Source organism: Triticum dicoccoides, chromosome 2B, assembly GCF_002162155.2.
Source record: "Triticum dicoccoides isolate Atlit2015 ecotype Zavitan chromosome 2B, WEW_v2.0, whole genome shotgun sequence".
Lineage (NCBI taxonomy): Eukaryota > Viridiplantae > Streptophyta > Magnoliopsida > Poales > Poaceae > Triticum > Triticum dicoccoides.
Genome location: NC_041383.1, coordinates 467,645,855 through 467,664,883, shown reverse-complemented (window position 1 = coordinate 467,664,883; position 19,029 = coordinate 467,645,855). Strand labels below are relative to the sequence as shown.

Sequence of the window (19,029 nt, the reverse complement as noted above, 5' to 3'; positions counted from 1 at the left end):
GGGGTGTCCGGATAGCCGAACTATTATCATCGGCCGGACTCTAAGACTACGAAGATACAAGATTGAAGACTTCGTCCCGTGTCCGGATGGGACTTTCCTTGGCGTGGAACGCAAGCTTGGCGATACGGATATGTAGATCTCCTACCATTGTAACCGACTCTGTGTAACCCTAGCCCTCTCCAGTGTCTATATAAACCGGATGGCTTTAGTCCGTAGGACGAACAACAATCATACCATAGGCTAGCTTTTAGGGTTTAGCCTCCTTGATCTCGTGGTAGATCTACTCTTGTAACACACATCATCAATATTAATCAAGCAGGACGTAGGGTTTTACCTCCATCAAGAGGGCCCGAACCTGGGTAAAACATCGTGTCCCTTGTCTCCTGTTACCATTCGCCTAGACGCACAGTTCGGGACCCCCTACCCGAGATCCGCCGGTCTTGACACCGACATTGATGCTTTCATTGAGAGTTCCTCTGTGTCGTCACCGATAGGCTTGATGGCCTCTTCGATCATCAACAACGATGCAGTCCAAGGTGAGACCTTCCTCCCTGGATAGATCTTCGTATTCGGCGGCTTTGCACTGCGGGCCAATTCACTTGGCCATCTGGAGCAGATCGAAAGCTACGCCCCTGGCCGCCAGGTCAGATTTGGAAGTTTGAACTTCACGGCTGACATCCGCGGGGACTTGATCTTCGATGGGTTCGGGCCACAGCCAAGCACGCCGCACTGTCACGATGGGCATGATTTAGCTCTACAGCCGGACAGTACCCTGGAGGCCGCACTCGAGTCCGCTCCGATCTTCAATTGGGAGCTGGCTGCGCAGATCGAGGACGAATGGCTAGACACCGCCTCGGGGGCTGCAACCTCTACGGCGATAGAGCCGAACACTGACCTTGTCCCTCATGAAGCTCATGACTCCGAGGTGTCGGACTCCTTGCCGGACTCCGAACCTCCCGCGCCCCCCTCCAATCGAATCCGATCGGGCGCCGGTCATGGAGTTCATCACAGCGGGCATCTTTCAACACTCACCTTTTGGCGACATCTTGAGTTCGCTAAAGTATCTCTCGTTATCAGGAGAACCCTGGCCGGACTACGGTCAGGACGGTTGGGATGCGGATGACGAAGAAATTCAAAGCCCACCCACCACCCACTTCGTAGCCACTTTCGACGATCTAACCGACATGCTAGACTACGACTCCGAAGACATCGACGGTATGGACGACGATGCCGGAGACGACCAAGAACCAGCGCCTACCGGGCACTGGAAAGCCACCCCAACTCACGACGTATACATGGTGGATACACCAAAAGGAAGCGATAATGAGGAACAACGGGACACGGCGAAGGACAACTCCACCAGCAAACAACCAAAACGGCGACGCAAGCGCCACCCAAAGTCCCGCCTCGATAAAAACGGCACCCATACAGACCCGGCCCTAGAGCAGGGCGAAGCAGTGGACGGAAAACACGCAACCAAGCAATCATTCGAACACGGTGAACTAGACAAGCAACCCATCCCCGGCGAAAACAAGGGCCTAGACGATCTCACGCCGAACACATCACCAGAGCATAAGAACCTTCATAAAAGGCTCGTCGCTACTGCAAGAAGTTTGAAGAAGCAAAAGCGGAAGCTCAAAACAACAGAGGACGCACTCAGAATGAGATGGAGCAAAGTACTCAATACCACAGATAAATATGACGCTAGTCGCCAGGCAAAGAGTTACCCGAAGCGCAAGTTGTTGCCCGAATTCGACGAGGAGGCCTTAGAGCCCCCGCAGTCAAAAAAGAAAGAGGCCGCCTGGCCGGATAGACGACCAGATGACAGGCTAAGAACAGCAAGGGGCTCCGCACACAAGCCGGCACACGATCAACATAAAGATCCTCAGAAAAAGGATGACCCGGTCAGGTCTATCTATGGGCCAAAAAAGAAGACTCCAGGAAGCAACACAACCCGCCGAGCATTTGAAGACAACGACACACCTAAATACAGGGGCGCTGCACACCCACTATGTTTCACCGACGAGGTACTGGATCATGAATTTCCAGCGGGATTCAAACCCGTAAACATAGAGGCATATGACGGAACAACAGACCCCGGAGTCTGGATCGAGGATTATATCCTACACATACATATGGCTAGAGGAGACGATCTCCACGCCATAAAATACCTACCCCTCAAGCTCAAAGGGCCAGCTCGGCATTGGCTCAAAAGCCTCCCAGAAAATACCGTTGGAAGTTGGGAAGAGCTCGAGGATGCGTTTCGAGCAAATTTTCAAGGGACCTATGTCCGCCCTCCGGATGCAGACGATTTAAGTCACATAACTCAACAGCCCGGAGAGTCAGCACGCAAATTCTGGAACAGGTTCCTCACCAAAAAGAACCAAATAGTCGACTGTCCGGACGCTGAAGCCTTAGCAGCCTTTAAGCACAGCGTCTGTGACGAATGGCTCGCCAGACACCTCGGCCAGGAAAAACCAAGAACAATGGCCGCACTCACAAGCCTCATGACCCGCTTTTGCGCAGGGGAGGACAGCTGGCTGGCTAGATGCAGCACCAGCGACCCGAGTACATCCGAAGTCAGGGATGGAAATGGGAAATCACGACGCAGAAAAGATCAGCGCCGAAATAAGGAAAATGTCCCAAATAGCACGGCGGTCAACGCCGGATTCAAAAGCTCTCGGTCGAATAACAAAACACTGCCCCTCAAGGACAATAGTGACGAGCTATCCAACCTAAACAAAATTCTGGATAGGCTATGTCAAATACATAGTACCTCCGGGAAGCCTGCAAACCATACCCACAGAGATTGTTGGGTCTTCAAACAGTCCGGCCGACTTAACGCCGAACGCAAGGGGCTCGACACACCAAGCGAAGACGACGACGAACCCCACAAGCAGAACGCTGGAAAACAAAAGACTTTCCCACTAGAAGTCAAAACAGTGAACTCACTTCATGTGATAACACGAAAACACAGTGCGGCACCTGCCATACCAGGACACCATCCGCAGAATGGGGATAGACCCTACCAAAATTCGCCGTAGCAGCACTTCCTTCAAAGGAGTGACGCCAGGCCTTTACGCCAATTGAACAAGCACTGTACCACTAGAGGTTGTGTCCGGTTCATCCGACAACCTCCGTCGCGAAAAGCTCACTCTCCATACCGCCCCATTTCACAGTGGCCCTCAAGCACTACTGGGACACGAAGCTTTCGCCCGCTTTAACGCAATAACACATTACGCGTCTCTTACGCTTAAAATGCCCGGTCCACGCGGCATAATCTCATTAAAGAGTAACTCCGAGTGTTCCTCGACCACGGAGAACGTGAGGCCGCCTTGACAGCCACACACTAATCCGACCTTGCAGGTCAAAGCCCCTAAAGACAGGTTATTCAGACCTCGGACACGGTTAGGCGAGTCTGGCGTAAATAAACAAGGGGCTTCCCAGCCGCATACCCCTTTACAAGGGGCTGCGCATATAAACGATGAGAGCCAATAAAGCTCAACTTTATTCATCTTCCAAATTATACTTTATTTTAAATACAACCTTTGCACGATATTTCTTCCAAACTAAGTCCTTATCTTTTACAGATGAAGCACGTCCTACACCCGTCCAGGATACAGCACAACGGAGACACAGGCGCAGACGTGCAGCAGGGACCCGTTGCAAGGATTCTTTTCAGATAAGACCCTGCGTAAACCTTTCTTACTGTCTCTTGTTGATACACATCCCCCGTTTTTCTACCATAACCGAGGAGGAGGCTGGCGTTTTGGCATCGGCCGCGTCAGAAGTTCCAGCCTGTACCTGGACACTAGGGGCTTAGGGCATTGTTCTTCCCGGTATCATAAAGACCGAACACCTCAGGGAGTGTTCGGCGTCTCGAGTTAGGCCTTATATGCATCAGCTCCGAATCATGTCTTTGGTCAAATGTTGGGTTTGCCCGGCTCCTGTGTTTTGCTGCCTTACGTTCCGCTCCATCGGCTAACGCGGCACCAGGAGAACTACTGCGATTGTGGCCCGGTTCGGCCGGGCGAGCACCTCAGTAGAGAAAGCTGAAAACTGACTGTCATGATATAGCGAGAGACTGGTCAACCACTCGATCGACTATTGGAATGTTTAGAATTCCTCCGCTTTGACGAAGGACCGCTTCCCAGTCAGGCACATACGCGCCCCAAGTTCGAAGAGCGCGGTGCCTCTAGGGGCTATATAGTAGCCCCACCATCGAGCTCCTATGGCTAAGTGAAAGTGATAAAGCATTATAGTCCGGTTGCCTAGTTTGCTATGCTATCACCTCCTTCAAAGGACCAAGACGTTGGATTAAGTGTGAAAAAGCGCTTTTTTTGCAAACACCCCCGCACCATGTGCGTGGGGGCTGAAGCCAAAGACTGCAACTTTCAGGTTATTCATACATATACGGCCACACAGGAGATAGTTCAATACTTGAACGCACAAGTATAAAAAGCTATTGCATTATAAACATGATCTCACAAATCATACACGTCATTTGAACATGACATCTTTCGAGCACTGCGACTCTATTAAACGAGCGCCCTGCAGGACTTCCTCAAAATAGTGCTCGGCGGGTAATCGGCTCTTGTCCGAACCCCGGGATGCAACAGTGGTGGCATCCATGTTCGCCCAGTATGTCTTCACACGAGCGAGAGTCATCCGTGCACCTTCTATGCATGCCGACCGCTTCATCGCCTTGATATGCGACACCGCCCCAAGGAATTGCTGCAACAAGCCAAAATAACTCTTCGGCTTGGGCCTTTCCGACCACAGATGAGTGACCACATCCGTCATGGCAAGTCCGGACAATCTATTCAGCTCAGCCCACTCAGCCAGCCGATCAGTCAACAGAAGTGGACGCTCCGGACTATGGAATTGAGACCAGTAAAGCTCTTCCATTTCGTGATCCTTCTGGCTTTGGAAGTGCACGACTACGTCCGCCGCACTCGCCGCCAAATCAAGATAAGGATCCTCCGCACCACACAACTGGCCCAGCTGAGCATACTTTGGATCCGTGAACTTCCTACGCAAAAGAAAGGGCTTTCCAGCCGCAATGTCTCCGGCTTGACGCAGTTCCTCCTTCATAGCCGACATCTCACTCCGGGCATCCTTGACTTTGGCGCCGGCCTTCTTCAGGCCCTCTTGCTCCACTTGGTGTTCTGCTTCAAGAACCTCACAACGGTCGGTAGCATCTTTTAATTTCAAGGCCATTCCAGCCAACTCTTCCCTGCTTTGGCAGTGAGCAGCCTTTTCGGCTTTTAGCTCTTCTGCTGCCTTCAAGGCAGCCGCATTACTTATCCTGGCTTGCTCCTTGGCTCGAGAAAGCTCTGCTCGAAGATCTTCCACAGCAGCGGCGCCATCTGCATCAAGCATACAAATTGTAAGGAACGGGCACCAACTCCCTTACTAGGCAACCGCGGAGCAACCACCTACCTTGCGACTCGTTAAATCATTTATTGACCAGCGCGATGTCTGCATCCACAACATCAAGTTGCCTCTTCAGTTCGGCAACTCCATCAGTCCGGCTGGCCACCGAACATTCCGCCACCTGCATAGGAAAGGCGACATTCTATAACTAAGATTATGATCCTTGGCACGCAATCGCTTTCGACAGCATACCAAGTCTCATGGGCTACTATCTATACATGGCGCACTTCATGTGCAAAACTGTCAAAAGGTATGTCATTTTTTGTGTACCTCAAACCCCGTCAGCAAGCTTCCGACGGCCTCATACAACCCACTCTCGGCGGATGAGATCCTTTCAATCACTGTACTCATTAATGTGCGGTGATCTTCCGAGATAGACGCCCTCTTGAGCAAATCCTGCAGCTCCACCGGCCGTACTCCAATGGGTGCCGGACTCTCCGGCCCCGCCGGACTCGGGGAGACCCTCCGTGACGACAACTCAGGGTTGTCCGCCCCGCCTGACGGGGCGGCAGACGGAGGCGTCTCGCTTTCCATCATCTCCGAACGAAGGTCCCCCGAAGTTGAGCTCTGCTGAGATGGGCTGAGATCCGAACTACAAGGTGAAAACTTCGGTTACCTTTGGAAATAATATAGGGGCGTTCCCTATTACAAAATTCCCCCTTTTTTACTTATGGCTCGCTGGAGGGCTGATTCCAATGGGGAGACTGTGCGGCTGGGGCCCTTCCCGGCACAGGACCTTTCGGTGCAGATTTCTTTCCCCGCTTTGAGGCCTTGGCCTCCGGGTCTTCGGAAGCAGTCCTCTTCTCCCCTTGGAAGGAGGGACTCTCGATTCCCCCCTTACTGAAAGCCTCCTTGGCGGAGGTGGTAGTTTCCCTGTGCCCTCCTTCGCCCTCCTCCAAAGGCGCAAACTCCAACATTTTGACTAACACGGGATCCGGCGTGGTCTCAGGGAGGGGGGCCAGACACCGTATCAGTTTTGCTTGCGCTATCCACTCCTGTCCAAGGGATAGCTGGTTAAAAGGCAAGCCCATGATAAATAAATGGACAATATGTCCGGACACAGGGTTACTTACTTGAGTATCCGGGCGATTGTAGCTTAGGCCGGCGTCCTCGGTCAAGTCTGGACGCATCTCTTGCGATCCGAAGAACAGTTTGTACATCTCCGTGGGTGTCAAACCCATGAAGTGTTGGAGAGCTCGTGGCCCCTCCGGATTAAATTCCCACAGGCGGAGGGGGCGACGTTTGCAGGGCAGAAGGCGCCGGATCAGCATAACCTATGCCACCACCACCAGACTAATCTCCCTTTCTTGGAGGTCTCGAATCCGGTCCTGCAACAGGGGTACGTCTTTGGACGGCCCCCATTTAAGCCCCTTGTTGACCCATGACGTCAGCCGTTGTGGAGGGCCCGAGCGGAAGACGGGCGGCGGCTTCTGCCTGCTGCCCCTTGGAGCGGTGATATAGAACCACTCCTGTTCCCACAAGCCGAGCTCCTCCTGAAAAGAGCCCTCAGGCCATGGAGCGTCGGCCCTCTTGCTTATAACCGCCCCGCCACACTCTGCCTGACGCCCCTCAATCATCTTCGGCTCCACGTTGAAGGTTTTGAGCCACAAGCCGAAGTGAGGGGTAGTGCGGAGGTAGGCTTCGCAAATGACAATGAATGATGAGATGTGGAGGATGGACTCCGGAGCCAAGTCATGGAATTCCAGCCCATAGTAAAACATGAGCCCCCTCACGAAGGGATCCATCGGGAAGCCTAAACCCCGACGGAGGTGAGACACGAACACAACGCTCTCGTCGGGCTCGGGAGTAGGAATAACTTGCCCTCGGGCAGGCAACCTATGCGAAATCTCGTAGGTCAAGTACCTGGCGTCTCTCAGCTTTAGCACGTCTTCTTCCGTGACAGAAAAGGGCGTCCACCGGCCTCGTAGGTCAGAGCCGGACATTGTCGAAGGTCGGAGGTACCCGAATCTGGAGCCCTGGGTGTTGGAACTCGGGGGCGAGGGGCGGATTCGATTGAGGATTAAAGAAAAAAACTGGCCTTGGTCTCATTATAAAGAGGAAGAATACCAAGAGTCGTCCCCGTGACTGTTTGGAACCCGCCTTCGATGGAGGGGGCGTGGCAACGGGCGTGGTTGGGTTACCCACGTCCGTATTAATGGGAATCCCGGAATAAGGGGAACACGATATCTGCTTCGACAAGACGTGCCAAGGAAACTGCTTCGATAAACGCGCTGAGGTGGTACAATAAAAACAATTCGAGTAAAGGCTTGGTGGTGGTGTGACGACACGCCACGAAATACGTCAGCAGATTGAACTTGTGTAAATATTATTCTCTCTACGGTGGTATGTGGAAATTATTTTGCAGAGCCGGACACTATCCTGGTGTTCACAATCTTCTATAAATTATTCGGAGGAGGAACCCACCTTGCAATGCCGAAGACAATATGCGCGCCGGACTCGTCGTCATTGAAGCCTGGTTCAGGGGCTACTGAGGGAGTCCTGGTCTAGGGGGTGTCCGGATAGCCGAACTATTATCATCGGCCGGACTCTAAGACTACGAAGATACAAGATTGAAGACTTCGTTCCGTGTCCGGATGGGACTTTCCTTGGCGTGGAAGGCAAGCTTGGCGATACGGATATGTAGATCTCCTACCATAGTAACTGACTCTGTGTAACCCTAGCCCTCTCCGGTGTCTATATAAACCGGATGGCTTTAGTCCCTAGGACGAACAATAATCATACCATAGGCTAGCTTCTAGGGTTTAGCCTCCTTGATCTCGTGGTAGATCTACTCTTGTAACACACATCATCAATATTAATAAGCAGGACGTAGGGTTTTACCTTCATCAAGAGGGCCCGAACCTGGGTAAAACATTGTGTCCCTTGTTTCCTGTTACCATCCGCCTAGACGCACAGTTCGGGACCCCCTACCCGAGTTCCGCCGGTTTTGACACCGACAGAATGGAACCATATTGAAGGGCCCATGTGTCAGTAATAGGCAGAGTTCACAAAGGTCCTAACATGTCGTGTGGACTAGGGTCATAAATGGGCTATATGCAAGCATGCCACTAAAGGGCCTTCCATGGGCCAGATATGCTAAGTTTTGCCTTAGGCCCGTGGGCTTTAACCTGGACTTTGCCCGACTTTGCCTTTTAAAATAAACAGTCCACTATTGGTATGTGCCACATCTCATTATTTAATGTGGACAGCTGATCCATTAGACGTGCGACACTTGTTTCAACGAAGAGTTGATGTATGGCTCCATTGGAGAATGGGAAGCTAACATGTGGAGGATCATTAGATGGCCACGTTTAATGGGTATCAGATTCGAAACTCACATCCGATAGCTTAACAGTGACCCGTCGTGGTGACTGCCACATGTCGGTTACCCCTGATGAAACACTTGATGACACAGTGTCTTGTGTCATGGAATTCCACACTTACACGAGGAAAAATATTGTTGTTATGAAACACATTTACGACAACACACATATGATTATCTTGATTATGTCATATAACCATCACAGATGTACATAGATGACAGAAAACATGATCTATTACGACAAACACGTATCATCACAAATGTGCTTTTAAAATGCTGGTTAGCCCACATCTTCCAAAAGAGCAATGCTAGATACGCGAGGGGATTTGTTAGGATCAACGGACAACGCAACACAACATGAGGCTTAGGATTGGACGTGGGGGACGAGGTGGGCCTCACCTTACTAAAATTCCGGGGAAGAGGGGAGATTAGTTGGTCGGTAAGATCCGTTAATTTTTTGTAAAGCATCTGTTCGTGTATGTTTATTTCTTCCAAAATGTAGGACTCCGTCCTCATTTTCAGTAGTTGCGTTCAATGGTTGTAGTTGATTCGACTATTGAGTTGATGAAAAAAAGATAGTATAAAGGCTGTCAATATAACGAGTCTGACTTTATATGCTTTGGCTTCGTATGCAACGCGTCATGGAGGCTGCTCGGAGTCGCTCCCATCTGTATAGTGAAAAGTGTCATTCTTAGCTCGAACTCATATGAGCTCGAGTGAATAGCAAAATCCAAAAAATTGAAAAGATAATCAAAAATTGAATTTGTTTGATGATAAACTTTGACAAACATTTTCAATGCTTGTACGGTTTCATCATGAAATCACATTCGTGAAAGTTGTATCAAAAGAGACAAAATTAATGCTCCAAAAAAGTTATATTTTGGAGTACGGACTTTGTTTTTTATTTTGCCACGACTTTTCTTTTGTATTCTGTGATGAAACTTTACAAGCATTTAAAACATTAATCAATTTTTGCCATGAAAAAAAATCAGACTTTTCGAAGTAAAACCTCAATTATTTCGAATTTTAGTGTTCACATGAGCTCATTTAATCCGCATCCTGATTCCTATTTGATCGAAAGAGGAAAAATATCAACTCTCACTTGAATTATCTGTAAGCCGAGGAGCTCCTGTAGCGAGCCAAGGCCACTCGCACGGCCATGATGCGGTTTCACTTGGTACCTGGGTACGACACGTTAACCCCGACATGGAATTCGATACTCTGCAGCGAGCCAAGGCCACTCGCACTGTCCATGAGGTGGTCTCGCATGGTACTTGGATACGAGACATTAACCCCGACATGGAATTCGATACTCTGGTGGAGTACTTGGAGGTATGGCAACGCCTGCAGAGCATTCTGCTACAGGAAAGTGTTGTGGACTCCTTATCTTGGTCATGGGAGACGAACGGCCAGTTTTCGGTTCACTCCACCTATGCAGCTAGGTTTGCCGGAAGGGTGGCAGCCCCAACCGCGGATTTCTCATGGAGATCTAGAGCCCCACTGCAGTGCCGATTTTTCACTTGGCTAGCTATGAGAAACAGGTGTTGGACATCCGACCGCCTCGCCCGACGTGGACTCCCGCATCAAGATGCCTGCCCTTTCTGCGACCAGGAAGTGGAAACCATTGACCATATCCTGCTAACATGTGTGTTCGCAAGAACGGTGTGGAGAACGTTGTGCTCGGCCATGGGCAAGCAGGAGTGGTCACCTACGGCCCAAGATACCCTCAAGGGTTGGTGCAACACGAGAACAACAGGTGTGCACAAACCAAAGGAACCGAGGGCCATGTTCACGCTCGTGTTTTGGGAACTGTGAAAACATAAGAACACGGTAATCTTTGATGGTGCCTCCCCATCCATGAAGGTGATGGTCTGAACAGTTGTAGTTGAGGGCAGAGCTTGACAGCAGGCGAACTTGCTTAAGGGTGAATTAGATAGTCTGTTTGAGTTGTCGTGGGGGTGGGCGAGTAGCAAGTGATCCTTTGTATACACTTCAGATGAAGTTGTGGGCTGTAAGTGATGTTGTAGTGTTCACACTCTGTAACATTAACGGTGGTTTGGGTTCTATGCCCCTCTCCTCTTTATAAATATGATACGCACGAAGTATTTGAGAAAGAAACAAAGCCGAGGAGCCCTGAATTCTGTACAAGTGAGGGTGAGCAGCCAGGAAACGGCCGGGCTCAGATTTGACCGCATGGACCGACGAGTCATAAATATGGAGCAACTCCAAGCTTGGACCGCGCACCGCAGTATTGGAACTCACGTGCACCGGCAACCGTGCCATGCCGGCCATTGATGCTGCCATTATCGGGCCCAAAAGCACCTCGGCCTCCGCCCAAAAGCTCGACAGGGCTCCGCGCCCGGAACCAACACCGCATTGCTCCATTCCATCGTGCTGCTCGCGATGAGTCTCCCGACCCACACACACACACACTGACACGCAGAGGAAGAATGCGCGTCCTAGCGCGAGCAATCTGCTGGTAATCAGGCGCGTCCTTGTGGCCTCGCCGTCACCACGCACGCCCAACCCAAAGCCTCCAAAGGTGGCCGCTTTGCCGCAGCCTTTTGAGCACGACCAGCTGCTAGCCCGTACTAGGAGTAGCAGACTAACCACCACCACCACCACCGTTTCCTTTCGCAGTTTTGCATCGCTTTTTACCATGCACCGCCCCGCACTGACCTGCGGGCTAGGGAGAGCAGTGACCGTTGCACCCCACAGACCCCACCCAAGGACCACGCACGTCCTACAAGGTCATGGCCGCACCGCACACGGCCTCGAGCCACACTCAAACCAGACAGGACCGTCTGAGCAGACAACATAGGAAGTGAGAAAGGTGAGACGGGAGGCTCGCTGCCGACGCCGACGGGCAAGATGCAGCGCGCGTCCGCTCTGCTGCTCTGCTCCCTCTGTTGCCTCTTCGCGCGGCCGTCGCAGGCGTTCCTCGACGGCACGCGCGGCGCCGGGGCGTACATTTCTCGGGTGAGTTCACGGTTTCACTTCGAGTGCTATGCTAGTGGTGTTGTTCGTCGGTGGTGGCGGTTTCCGTGCTCTAACATTTCTTGTGCTCGATTAACTAGCTGCTTAGCGAGGGATACGGCGAGGAGAAGATCCCCATGGCCGTCGTGGTGCCGTCGGTGCCAGATTACTCCCCGCGGCCGGCACCGACCACTGTCGCTGTCGCCGCGCCCGCGCCCGCGCCAACGCCAACGCCAACGCCGGTGCCCGGCTCGGAGGAGTACATGCCGAAGCTGCCGTCGGACAGGCTGAGCCCTGGGGCGCCAGCCAGCGGCAATGCGGGCGCACCGGCACCTGCCGCGTCGGGCGAGGGGGCGAGCACCGCCTTCATCAGCAGCAACCCCGTGGTGCCGCTCCCCGCCGGCGTCACCGACTCCGCAACCGTCCTGCCCATGCCCACCCCCGGACAAGAGCAGCGGCAGGTAACCACTAGTACCAATCAGCAACTACTTGCCTGCAGCTCTCGATTTCTTTGCTCAAGGCTTTATCACAAGCTCGCTTTCCCCGTGCCTCCGCATCTATTGAGCTTTGTTGACCTTGCTCTGACTTCTTTTGGTTCCACGCTTTCGCAGGACGTGGGGATGGGCACCCTGCTTCAGGCCAGGGCGGTGCCGTTGGTCGCTCCTCTCCTCATGGTGCTCTACTTTTGAGTTTCTTGTTGGGGTACTAGACTAGTAGTTCCTTTCTCTTATAATCATCGAGTGATTAGTTGTCAGAATATGCGCTTGTAATCAGCACCGTAGTGCTTTCGTTATCATCTAGTAGGCCGTTGTAAGCTCTAACCATCTGTAAACAGTGTCACCTCTGCTCACTGCATGCTTCTTGTCTCTTGTTACACTGCGTACGAGTGAAGTCTTAGGCATTGCAAATTTGCAATTCTTAGACAGAGCATTGCATGATGCGACTTGTGGTGAAACTTTATGGGCCTGTTTGGTTGATTATTGGTCTCAGCAAGCCAGGATGTCGCAATCGCGTCGCTCGGATGCTGCAATGTGGTACCGGAGCCTTCCCGTGCGAATACCAGGACGGAGTGGCAACCCATGCTTGACCAGGTTCGGCACTTTGTCCCGGCTTGGCAGCGCGGGTTCATTCAGAGGTCTGGCAGACTCAACCTCGTCAAGTTTGTCATCGCGCGCCCTATACACCATCTCATGATCTTGGAGGCGCCGCAATGGGTTTTATTTTATTTTCTTTTTGCGGGAGGCCGCAACGGATTTTCGAGTTGTGGCTTCGCTCCTCCTTCTGGGCGGGCAAGGAAAAATAGCACGCTGGGCAGCGTCTGGTCGCATGGAATTCGATATGCCGCCCGCATTGCTTCGGCGATCTGAGAGTGGATCAATAGGCGCGCCGCTGTTGAAATCGCCTCATCCATCGCCAGTCAAGCCCCAACGCGTACTCAGAACTTACGCACGATGCATCCAGCGTTAGGCAAAAGGAGATGGGAAATTGATATCCCAATGGGACTGAGCTTCGCAATGAAAATGCAGCTGTCGAAACGGACGTCGGGCGACAACTGTGGAAAGGGACGACGGGCGACATGGTATCTTCGTCTCGCCTAGCGACAGCTCTGGTTACCTACAAGAGGTTGTGCATGGGCCAAACTACATTTGAATCGGCCACGTATATTTGGAAGTGTTTGTTGAACATGTGGGTTTCGTATGCAGTATTTGTAGTGTTTGTCTCCCTCTGTATGTACGTGTATTTTAGGAGACAAGTTACCAAGGCGACGCTTGTCTACTGTGACAACGTCTCCGCGGTGTACCTTGTTGCCAACCCTGTCCATCACCAAAGAGCGAAGCATATTGAGCTCGACATCCACTTCGTCAGGGAGCACGTCGCATTTGGTCGTGTTCGCGTTCTCCATGTGCCCACCGATCAGCAGTTCGCCGATGTTATATGAATGGACTACCCATCTCAACATTCGAGGGCTTTCGGTCCAGTCTCTGCGTCACCGGCGACGCGTCGACTGCCGAGGGAAGGGGGGGTGTTCAACATGTGTACATGTACGTAGGTCTGGGTTTCGTATGCAGTACCTGTAGTGTCTGTCTCCCTCTGTATGTACGTGTATCTTAGGAGACAAGATACCAGTCGTACCCCTTGTATATATATATATATATATATATATATATATATATATATGTGTGTGTGTGTGTGTGTGTGTGTGTGCGCGCGCGCGCGCGCCTGCCTAGTGCACGATCGATCAATTTATCGGTGCACCAAATCATTCTTCACATGGTATCTATCGCAAGTCGATCCCCTACCGCTTCTGCCTAACCCTAGCCGCCGCCGCGATCTCCAGCCGCCGCCGCTTCCCTGCACCGCGCTCTCCTCCTACTACGCCGCGCTCTCCAAGCCCCGCGCGCCGCTCGCCTGTTACGCCGCTCGCACGCTATGTGCACTGCTAGCCCGCTACGCAGCTCGCCTGCTACGCGCGCTGCTCGCTAGCTACGCCGCTCGCTCCGCTACGTCGCGCGCCCGCTGCTGCCTCGCTACGGTACGTCGCGCGCCCGCTGCTGCCTAACGTACACTGCTATCGATCGCTGCATCGCCCGACTCCTGCATCGCTCGTGTCGCATCACACCATCGTGCGGCCATGACTTCCTCCGACTCCTCCTCCTACAACCCCTTCGCCGGGCCAGACCCCGCTGACATCCGCGACATCAACATCCACGACCGTGTCCCTGTCGTCCTCGATGCCACCGACGCCACGTACTTTGCGTGGAAGACGTACTTCTCGCTGCTCTTCCGCGAGAACAATCTCATGGATGACGTTGACGGCTCCGTCGACTCCCGCGCCATGGTGGGCGACTCTGAGTGGACCGCGATCAACGCAACGCTCATCCGGTGGTTTTCTTCACCACCATCTCGAAGGACCTGTTTCACACGGTCGTGAGCGATGGTGATGACGCCCGCGCCGTGTGGGTCAAGCTCAACGGCCTCTTCAACGACAACAAGCTTCAGCGCCGTGTTTTTTTGCAGCAGGATTTTTTGACTGTCATCAGGATGATCATCAGTCTATCGATGACTACCGCCGCCACCTGAAGATGTTGACGGACGAGCTACGTGACATCGGCGCCAAGGTTGATGACGACCTCCTCCTCAGCACGCTCACCGCCGGCCTCAACGAGGACTTCGGTAACGTCGCCTCCAACCTCTCCCTCATCACGGACCCCTCCTTTCTCAAGTTTGTGGCATACTTGTGGTTGAAGGAGCGCTGGATGAAGGGGGTCAAGAACCGCGTGCAGCACCACGCCCTCGCCGCCGGCACCTCGCGTGGCGCCCCACCACCGGTCGCCTCGCCCGCGCCTGCGCCCCGCCACCAGCCGGCGCCCCCTCCCCCCCCGCGCCTCCGGGTTCTACCCCCTCCCGCCCGCGCCCCCCGCTGCCCCCAGCAGCCGCAACAGGGTGGCAGGCGCCGCGGCAACCGCCGCAGGGGCGGTCGCAAACATGCGCAGTGGGGGGCCTCCTCGTCAGCAGCAGCAGCAGCAGGCCACCCCGCCGTGGACTTACGGCACCAAACCCGTGGATGGGCGTCGTACAGGCGTACTCGATGCCGGTCCCACGGGCTCCCGCTCCGGGCATCCTCGGGCCTCGTTCGGCGAGCCACCAGGCGCTCTTCACCGCACAGAACACCGCCCCTACAGTGGCTACGGCGCCTACGGCGCCGCTCGCGCGCCGGCCCATGGAGGGTTTCTCCCTCCCCAGGTGCCGCCGCTGTGGGATCTGGCCCTCCTCGCTGCTCTACACTCGGCTTCGTCACCAAGTAACTACGGTGGCGGAGGTGACTGGTACATGGACTCGGGCGCCACCGCTCACATGACTGCTCATCCCGGTAACCTCACTTCTTCCACTCCCGTTCATACTCTCACTCGCATCACCGTTGGTAACGGTTCCTCCCTACCCATTACACATGTCGGTCATATGTCATTCCCCTCTACTTCTATTCCCGTCAATATGTCTAATGTTCTTCTGTCTCCCGAGGTAGTCACTAATCTCGTTTCTGATCGTCGCCTTGCTCGTGAGAATCCTATCACTGTTGAATTTGAGGATATCGGGTTTTCTGTGAAGGACGCCCGTACACGGATGGTACTCCACCGATGTGACAACCCGGACAAGCTTTAACCGGTGCATCCCTATGGCGCCACCACCACCCGTCGTCCCACCGCCTTCGCCGCTAGTGTCGATCTCTGGCATGCCCGCCTCTGTCATCCCAACTCCACCGTTATGCGTCAGATTCTTCAGAGTTTTTTCTCATGTAATAAGGTTGATGACCACACTTGTGAGGCTTGCCGTCTTGGCAAGCATGTTCGTCTTCCCTTTAGCGAGTCTACAAACATTTCCACCTTTCCGTTTCAGTTATTGCATAGTGATGTTTGGACGTCCCCGGTTGCGAGCAACACGGGCTACTTATACTATTTGGTGATATTGGATGATTTTTCTCATTATGTGTGGACATTCCCTCTCCGTCGCAAGTCCGACGCACTTGCCACACTCACAACCTTTTACTCATATGTCACCACACATTTCGGTCGTCCTATTCTCGCCTTGCAAACTGACAACGGCAAGGAGTTTGACAACGTCACAGTCCGCAATCTTCTTGCATCCCACGGCACCATCTTTCGCCTCACCTGTCCCTACATGTCACAACAGAATGGCCGCGTTGAGCGCATCATTCGCACTCTTAATGACTGTGTCCGCATGTTGCTCTTCCACTCCTTTGTGCCTCCTCAGTTCTGGATGGACAAGCTTGCGACCGCCAGCCTCCTTATTAACATTCGCTCGTGTTGTTCCCGCTAGAACTACAGTCCTCATCAGCTCCTCTTCGGTCCGGTTCCATCTTATGATGGTCTTAGTATCTTCGGGTGTCTCTGTTATCCTAGCACCGCGTCCACTGCTCCTCACAAACTCGCTCCCCGGTCGCTTCCTTGCATCTTCCTTGGTTATCCTCCCAACACCAAAGGTTACCGGTGCTATGATCCAGTGTCCCACCGCGTTTTCAATTCGCGACATGTGTACTTTGATGAGCTGGTATTCCCGTTTCAGCAGGTACTGTCACCTTCGGTGTCTCCCATAGTGCGGTTTGCCCCTGCCTCCACCTCTAGCGGACCGCCCAGCCGCGCACTGGGCTCGGCCCTGCCCGCGCTCCTTGCGCCGGCGGCCCCTGCTGCGGCCCCTGTCGTGGCCTCCTCATCCGCCCCCGCCGCGGCCCCCTCGGCCGCCCCCGTCGCCGTGGCCCCCGCCGACGCGGCCCCCTCCGTGGCCCTCGTCGCCGCGGCCGCACCCCTCACCGGTGTGGTCACTCGGTCTCGGACTGGGACACTTCGTCCTAGCACGCGCTACCCATCAGACGAGTACGCGTGTGCTGCATCTACCTCGGCGCCGTCTCCGCTCCCCACCTCCACTCGCGCAGCCCTTCGGGATCCGAACTGGCTAGCTGCGATGCGTGAGGAGTTTGACGCCATGCAGCGCAACCGTACGTGGCAGCATGTCCCGCGGCCTCCCCGTGCCAATGTCATCACTAGCAAGTGGGTCTTCCACCACAAGACTCGCCCTGACGGCTCTCTCGAGCGCTACAAGGCGCGTTGGGTGGTGCGCGGCTTCCGCCAGCACGCCGGCGTGGACTTCACCGACACCTTTGTCCCAGTTGTCAAACCAGGCATGATTCACGCGGTCCTCCAGCTTGCTATTTCTCGTGTCTGGCCAGTCCACCAGCTTGATGTGTCTAATGCTTTCTTGCATGGCCATCTCGACGAGCAGGTGTTCTGTCAGCAGACTACTGGTTTTGTCGACACCAACTATCCGTACCACGTGTGCTTGCTCTCCCATTCTCTCTACGGGTTGAAGCAGGCACCTCGGGCCTGGTACCAGTGGATGCGGCCTTCCTTCAGCCACAGGGGTTCCGGTCCACACGGTCCGATGCCTCCTTGTTTGTTTATCACCAGGCCCCCCCCACTGCGTACCTACTCCTGTATGTCGACGACATCATCCTGACTGCATCCTCGCCAGCGCTCCTTCAGCAGATCACAGCTCGCCTCGGCACCGAGTTTGTCCTCAAGGACTTGGGGGCTCTCCACTACTTCCTCGGCATCGAGGTCGTGCGCCGGGCCACTGGCTTCTTTCTGCACCATCATAAGTATGCCTACGGGCATGCTTAACTGCAAGCCTGCTCCCACGCCTGTCAACACGAAGGCTAAGGTGTCCGCTGTCGAGGGTTCTCCGGCGTCTGACGCTCCCTTCTACCGCTCCATCGTTGGTGCGCTTCAGTACCTCACGCTGACGCGTCCGGACATTCAATACGCTGTCGAGCAGGTGTGCCTTCATATGCATGCTCCTCGTGACACCCATGGGGCTCTGGTGAAACGCATTCTTCGGTACATACGTGGCACCACATTCATGGGTCTCACCCTGACGGCATCACCTGACACCAACCTTGTCGCCTACTCTGACGCCGACTGGGCTGGGTGTCCCGACACTCGACGCTCCACTTCCGGCTACTGCGTCTACCTCAGGCCCTCTCTGATTTTGTGGTCGTCTAAATGGCAACCCAGGGTCTCACGATCGAGCGCCGAGGCGGAGTACTGGGTTGTGGCCAATGCCGCTGCGGAGTTCTCTTGGCTACGACAGCTAGTTCAGGAGTTGCTATGTGAGGTTACCAAGGTGACGCTTGTCTACTGTGACAACGTCTCCGCGGTGTACCTTGCTGCCAACCCTGTCCATCACCAACGAGCTCGACATCCACTTCGTCAGGGAGCACGTTGCACTTGGTCGTGTTCGCGTTCTCCATGTGCCCACCGATCAGCAGTTCGCCGATGTTATGATGAAGGGACTACCCACCTCGACATTCGAGTGCTTTCGGTCCAGTCTCTGCATCACCGGCGACACTTCGACTGCAGGGGGGGTGTTGAACATGTGTACATGTACGTAGGTCTGGGTTTCGTATGCAGTACCTGTAGCATCTGTCTCCCTCTGTATGTACATGTATCTTAGGAGACAAGATACTAGTCGCACCCCGTTTACATATATATATATATATATGTGCCTAGTGCATGATCAATCAATTTATCGATGCACCAAATCATTCTCCACAGTGTTGGCGCCATTGAAGTGTAAAATCTTCATCTGGCTGGCCATGTAGTACCGACTCTGGACTTCTGATCGCCAAGCACGGCATGGATTACAAGACCATATGTAGTGCTACACTTGTCAGGTGTCACCGTGAGGAGGACAATGTGGACCATGTACTGATCGAATGTGCT

At 53.7% G+C, this 19,029-nt stretch overlaps 1 protein-coding gene across 1 annotated transcript; it reads left to right on the top strand.

The window, feature by feature from the left end:
• The first annotated feature begins 11,483 nt into the window (after positions 1-11,483).
• Positions 11,484-12,608, top strand: LOC119367847 (skin secretory protein xP2-like). Its single transcript, XM_037633242.1, has 3 exons — positions 11,484-11,737; positions 11,836-12,195; positions 12,346-12,608. Exons 1-3 carry the CDS (start codon positions 11,630-11,632, stop codon positions 12,421-12,423), a joined length of 546 nt encoding a protein of 181 aa, XP_037489139.1. The 5' UTR covers positions 11,484-11,629; the 3' UTR covers positions 12,424-12,608.
• The last annotated feature ends 6,421 nt before the right edge of the window (positions 12,609-19,029 follow it).

Bases quoted from the DNA above. Each gene is read 5' to 3' on its own strand.
- LOC119367847 (XM_037633242.1), top strand. From the start codon at position 11,630: ATGCAGCGCGCGTCCGCTCTGCTGCTCTGCTCCCTCTGTTGCCTCTTC. The intron at 11,738-11,835 runs GTGAGTTCACGG...TCGATTAACTAG, and splicing joins CCGGGGCGTACATTTCTCGG to CTGCTTAGCGAGGGATACGG. The intron at 12,196-12,345 runs GTAACCACTAGT...ACGCTTTCGCAG, and splicing joins CCGGACAAGAGCAGCGGCAG to GACGTGGGGATGGGCACCCT.